The sequence below is a fragment of the Muntiacus reevesi genome, chromosome 12 (genome assembly GCF_963930625.1).
Source record: "Muntiacus reevesi chromosome 12, mMunRee1.1, whole genome shotgun sequence".
Classification (NCBI taxonomy): domain Eukaryota; kingdom Metazoa; phylum Chordata; class Mammalia; order Artiodactyla; family Cervidae; genus Muntiacus; species Muntiacus reevesi.
Window position 1 is genome coordinate 69,859,966 of NC_089260.1, and position 6,475 is coordinate 69,866,440.

General features: G+C 53.7%; 1 protein-coding gene across 2 annotated transcripts in view; it reads left to right on the forward strand.

Annotated features, from left to right (window-relative positions):
* The window catches only part of CCN4 (cellular communication network factor 4), a 31,091-nt gene extending 25,480 nt beyond the window's left edge, over positions 1-5,611 (forward strand). Inside the window, exons 3-5 of one of the 2 annotated variants that reach the window (XM_065903139.1) lie at positions 327-587; positions 1,977-2,170; positions 3,334-5,611. In XM_065903139.1, coding sequence (XP_065759211.1) covers positions 327-587; positions 1,977-2,170; positions 3,334-3,633 — 755 coding nt within the window. In that variant the 3' untranslated portion in view covers positions 3,634-5,611. The remainder of the gene's footprint in view (positions 1-326; positions 588-1,976; positions 2,171-3,333) is intronic. The other variant, XM_065903140.1, reaches the window with a different exon arrangement.
* Positions 5,612-6,475: the final 864 nt, after the last annotated feature.

The following is a 6,475-nucleotide window of genomic DNA, read 5'->3' on the forward strand; positions in this document are numbered from 1 at the left end:
GATAACTGTCAGGACCAGGCTCTGTGCCACTTGGGACAGGACACTGGGCTAGCTGCCCGGGGTCTCAGTCCTGGCCAGTCTGTAGCCTCCCACCCCTTCGTGCAGCCCTCCAGACGGGCACCGGGTGTTTCTGCGCGGGTTCAATGGGCGGCCACACCCTCCGCTCAGGTCCCACCAAACCGGCCAGGGCAGCTGGCCCCAGTCCCTCTCCACGATGGGGACCCCGGGGCGTGGGGTGCGGGGGCCGTGGTGCAGCGGCAGGAGGCTGCCCTGCGGGGTCCGCCCCGCCCCTCGGCCGGCCTGACCCTCGGCGCCTGTGTCCGCAGAGGTGGTCGGCGTGGGCTGCGTGCTGGACGGCGTGCGCTACAACAACGGCCAGTCCTTCCAGCCCAACTGCAAATACAACTGCACATGCGTGGGCGGCGCGGTGGGCTGCACGCCGCTGTGCCTCCGCGCGCGCCCCCCGCGCCTCTGGTGCCGCCGCCCGCGGCGGGTCAGCGTGCCCGGGCGCTGCTGCGAGCAGTGGGTGTGCGAAGAGGACGCCAGGAGGCCCCGCAAGACGGCGCCGCGCCACACGGGCACCTCCGGTGGGTGCGGGGCGCGGGCGCGGGGCGCGGGGAGGGCCGCCCCAGCCCGCGGAGGAGGGGATGGCGAGCTCGGTTGGTCGGTTGGTCGGTCCCCAGCGGGCCTCCTAGAACAGAGCCCCCGGGTGGGGCCGGGGGCAGCGGCGGCCTGCCCACCGCGTCAGTGTGTGTGGCCCGGTGACCTCCTTCTGAGCGAGCACAAGCAGAGCCCCTGCCGCGTGGGTGACCTAGAAACCAAAGCCTTTTCATCCTCCTCGGCAAATCCCTGCCCACCGCCGCCTCCCTCGCAGCCCGCCCTCCTCTAGTCCGTCCTCAAAGGCCTCTGCTGTCTCCTGTCTCCGGAGCATCCTATTCTCTCACTCATTCACTCTTGCATTCGTTCACCCATCTCCCCTGCGCACCTGCTGTCTCTCCCTGCAGGTTCCCCTCTCTGGCTTCCGGGCATGTGTGTTATCAAGAGGGACCGGCTTCCTCTTCCCGTCTTTTTCTTGTGGATCTTGCTCCATCCCTCTGTGAGATCGCTCCTTGGTCTCCCTGGCTCTGCACCTGTCTCCACCTCTCAGCTCACTCCCTTTTCCATTTCTCAGACACTTATGAGCCCTCCCCGTATTCTGCTTGCCAGGATACATCCATTGAAAGAACTAGCCGAGAGTTGGCATTTAGTCCCCGCTTCCTGAGGGCTTACTAAGGATGGGGACAGCTTTGGGGCCCTGTCACGTGCCTGAACCCCTATTTTCTATCCACAACCAGGGACAGGAGGCAGGGAGGTGCTAGTGTCAACCCCACTTACAGGCGGGGAGCTTGGGTCTCAGAGGTGGGAGCCAGTTTATTGGAAGCTATCCAGATGCTAAGGGGCGGTGCTCCGAGCTGGACACAGACAATTTGCCTCTGAAGCCTGCATATCTCCTTAGCCACGATGCCCTGAGCTTCACTCAGATGACATTCTAGTACTGGGCAAGCACTCCCCTTGACCTTCCCCAGATAATGTCATCTCCGCAGGGGCAGGACCGGTGTCTTTTACCCTTTTATTCCCAGCACCTTGCAGATGCCTGATGTGTACTCGGTCAATATCTGGACCCTTTTATTGCCATACCAGCCCTGCAGGGCAGATGTTATTGTTCCAGAGAAGAGCCTGAGGCCCAGAGTAAGTTGTCTAGAATCAGGTCCACCTGTCTCTAAAGATGGTCCTCCCTCTGGAGAAGTATGAGGAACTCATAACAAGTTCTCTTCTCTCTGGGGACCCATGCTAGTTAGAAGCCAGCTTGACCTCCAAGCGGAGGGACTGCCCACTCTCTGAGGTTCAGGGACCCCAGCCCTTAGGGTTGTGATGGCAGGAATTGGGGGGGCTGATGGAGACTGGGAAATCACCGGGCACCTGGTCCGCATCTGCAGGGACCACGGATGAGATAGAGCCGTGGCACAAGAACTGCATCACGTACACCAGCCCCTGGAGCCCCTGTTCCACCAGCTGCGGCCTGGGGGTCTCCACCCGCATCTCCAATGTCAACGCCCGGTGCTGGCCTGAGCAGGAGAGCCGCCTCTGCAACCTGCGGCCGTGCGACGTGGACCTCCGGCCACACATCAAGGTGGGTCTGCCTCCCAGGGAGTGGCAGGTGCGGGTCAGGAAGATCCGCTGGAGAAGGGATAGGCTGCCCACTCCAGTATTCTTGGGCTTCCCTGGTGGCTCATCTGGTAAAGAATCCACTTGCAGTACGGGAGACCTGGGCTCGATCCCTGGGTTGGGAATTTTCCCTAGAGAAGGGAAAGGCTACCCACTCCAGTATTCTAGCCTGGAGAATTCCATGGACTGTATACTCCATGGGGTCGAAAAGAGTTGGACACAACTGAACGACTTTCACTGAAGATAGCTCTCAGACTGTATGAGCTTCAGGCCCACACATTGCCTGGATCGGCTCCCCCCCATTTCATGCAGGGTGCTGTGCATAGTTGACCAGAACAGCCATTCGTTCAATGAGTTTAGTACGTGCCTACTGGGGCTTCCCTGCTGGCTCCATGGTAAAAAACCCGCCTGCCAATGCAGGAGACATGGGTTGGATCCCTGGGTTGGGAAGTGCTCCTGGAGAAGGAAATGGAGACCCACTGCAGTATTCTTGCTTGAGAAATTGCATGGACAGAGGAACCTGGCAGTCCATGGGGGTCTCAAAAGAATCGGAATCAACTTAGCAACTAAACAACAAGAGCCATGTACCAGGCAGAAAACTAGACTGTAGGGATGCAGAGAGAGCCTTGCCCTTGAGTGGCCCACAGCCCCACAGAGCTCCCTCTAAATAATGCCAGTTCAACTGAATAAGCTGCATGAAAAGAATGTGTGTGAGGGTCGATGGGAGGCAGAGGAGAAGGAGTTTAGGGTTAAATGAGTCAAGTCTTGGAGGCCCTGATGGCTCTGCCCCTAACCAGCAGGGGGCGCTTGGCAGGCTGAAGGAGCCCACAAAGTCATCCTGTGTTGGAGAAACTGACCTGGGCATTGGCAAGGCAGAAGGCGGGAAAGAAGGGAAATTGCAGGCTGAGAGAGATGTGCCTCGGCAAGGCAGTCTCTTTCTGTGCTCAGCTTCCTCTTGCATAATACAGCTGGGTCTCGTTGCCTTTGGGGTGATGCTTCCTAGTTTGAAGATGCTGCAGATCTGAAAGTAAGATGGGGTGCATGGCGAGTGAAAAGGGAAGAATTGAGGGTTTGGAGCTGAAAATGTTGATCCTCTGAGCATCTCAACCGAAACCTCCTTTCACGCAGGAAGGGAAGAAGTGTCTGGCCGTGTACCAGCCAGAAGCGCCCGTGAACTTCACGTTGGCCGGCTGCACCAGCACTCGCGCCTACCGGCCCAAGTACTGCGGGTTCTGCACGGACAGCCGGTGCTGTATCCCCTACAAGTCCAAGACCATCAGCGTCTCCTTCCAGTGTCCCGATGGGCCCGGCTTCTCCCGCCAGGCCCTGTGGATTAACGCTTGCTTCTGCAATCTGAGCTGTCGGAATCCCAACGATATTTTTGCCGACTTGGACTCCTACCCTGAATTCTCAGAGATTGCCAATTAAGCAGCCTTAGAACCTGGGCTCGAGGCTGACCCAGTGCTTATAAGGCAGCCAGCCTTCTGAGGCCTACTGAGCCTTCTTTTGTCCACTTCCCACTCGTTTCCAATGACAGGGTCCAGGCCCGTGACCCCTTGTCCTGTCTCCAGCTACCCAAAGCACCCATCACGGCACGCTCAGGCCCAGACAGTGGGTCTTCTTGGCAGCGGTCCACATACACTCCAAAGAAAGTGCCCGGCTCTGGACAATACCCGAGCCCGATCGGGCCTGTCCGAGTCACTGGAAGTCCTGCTGGATCTCACCCAAGTCCCAAGGAACAGAATCAGCTAGACCTTCGGTATCACTAATTCCTTCTTCAGATACCAAACCACCAGACTCTCTGGGCCCATTCAGAAGGATAGAGGGGATTTAGGACAGTGGACCAGTTCATTCTTCGGGCCCTGCCAAGAAGGACCCTAATCAGCAGTTTTGACCACTGCACACCAAAGCTCTCTCTCATTCTAAAGACCTGTGCCTTCCATGGTCACCGAATATTTGCTAAATGAGGTGAATGGTTGTTTGGTTTCTGTTTTTGGATGGACAGTTGTATCCATGAATCTGGGCATTATTGCAGTTAAGTTTCTGTTCACCCATTTCAGTTAAGTTTCTCTTCACCCCTGCACTGTGAAGGGTGTACATTGGGTTCATCCCAGTGAGAAATGTAAGCCGATAAACTTCCTTTTGTTCCTGGGAGAAGTCCCTGGTCAATACACCAGGGTCAGAGCATGGGCAGTCTATTTTCAGAAGGAGCGATCAAGCCCTGCACCGAATCTGCTGCTCCCGGGCAGGGCATGGCACTGGGCAGTCAGCCAGCCTCCTCCTCACCCCTGACCATCTGCCTGCTGGGGCTCGTGGGACTTGGTGGGTCCCCTGGGACGACATCGCTGACCCCTCAGAGTGGTGTCCTGTGATGTCCCTCTGCTCTGAGGGAGCCTTGGGTCCAGGTTGAGTGTGAGTCAAGACAAAAAATGGGTTCACAAACCAAGAAGTGGGTCCAGTCTGCGTCACCCTGGGCCCAGAGCATGTGTCTCTCTGCCTGGGTGACCCATTTCGCAGACTGTGGGTCTACTGATCCATAAAGCTCAGTTCTGGTACAAAGACAGAAGTTTACTGGTTGTTTCAAAACAGAAGTATGTTTAACAGGGATAAAAAGCCAAAAGGGTTTGATGCTAAAAGGAAGAGAAAGTTGTTATTAATGGAAATGAGGCTATTATTTATTTTATTAGTAAAGTATAAATATTTACTGCTACAGTTCTTTTATTTAGTACCTTCTACATGTCAGACATTGTTCTCAGCGCTTTACGTGCACCGTTACACTAGCTCATGGAAACTGGGAGGTCATGTTGAAAAGTGCCCGTTATTATTTCTGTTCTTACAAATGTGAAATGGAAGCTCAGTAAGGTAAGGGAGCTTGACCGAAGTCACCCAACTGGTCAGTGGGGTAGTCAGGATGCAAATCCAGTTTGGATTGACTCTGTAACCCGTATTTTCCCTCAACTTTTAGAGCTTCCAAATGCATCAGAGCAGGAAAACATGTCAGGATAAGCATCTTCTCGCTGTCATTTTTGGTTCTTCTTACTGTCTCTCCAGCTTCTTTCCCAAGAGAAGAGTGTATCTGACTTTCAGATTATTTAGATGTCTGAGCATCAGACAAAATCTAGGATAAACTGAAATCCGTGACTCCCCTCCAGAACATTCCCTCCTTCAAATCAGAACCAGCTCTCACCGTGTATTTAAAGGTGATTTTGTTACCTGATGCTGCAGATTGAAGGATGGTGCCTTTTTCATGAGGGAATTCTGAGTGCTGAGCAGAGGGATTCCTAGACAGGGAAAAGGGATTGAAAATGTGTCCTTCTTACTGTGACCTCCTGAATGCCTGGTGCAAGGCATACAGCGGTGCTCAATGTGTATTTGATGAATAAAGGAAATTGTGTATGTGTCTCTACATGTGTTCAGAAGATCTCTTTCTTTCAAAGGTACGTGACAATCTAAGTTTTATCAGCCAAATCTGAAATGCCGTAGAAAAAGAGACATTTAACATCAAAAGAAAGGCACATGTTCATTGAAAGAAAAAAAAATCCAAGAGTTCTTTTGTGAAGAGAATTTTGTTGTTGTTCAGGTGTTCAGTCGTGTCTGACTCTTTTTTGACCCCCATGGGCTGTAACCTGCCAGGCTCCTCTGTCCATGGCATTTTTCAGACAAGAATACTGGAGTGGATTGCCATTTCCTTCTTTAGGGGATCTTCCCAACCCAGGGATCGAACCCACAGTTCCTGGATTGGCAGGCAGATTCTTTACACTGAACCACCAGGGAAGAGAATTTACTCCATGAATAATCTTTCCTATAAGTCCATGTGGATCATGTTGGATTTTTGTAGAGTGAAATCACCTGCCACCCACAGCTTCCAAGGACCAGGTGAGGGCTGACCCCTTTTGAAATTCGACAGACACCCAAGAATTAGGTTCTTACTGAATTTGCTTCCCAATTCAGGAAAGTGAACGTGGCTTCCAAGATCATAGGAAGCCTGGATGAGGGACTTGGGGCTTTCCTTCCCGGGATGGGTGGGATGGGGTGGCCAGAATGCCCTTGTTTGAAAAATGCATCTGTCCTGTGCAGGCCCAGAGAGGAAGTCTCAGCTTCATGTTTTGAAGTCACAGGGAAGGAGGCAGAGCCATGGCGCGACCTGCTCCCACAAAAGTTAACAATCATGATGAAAAAAACATCTCTTTATTGAATGCTTACTTGGTGCCAAGCCGTCTGCTAACTTTTGAATTATCTTACTAATCATGGCAGCAAGTTTGAGCAAGCA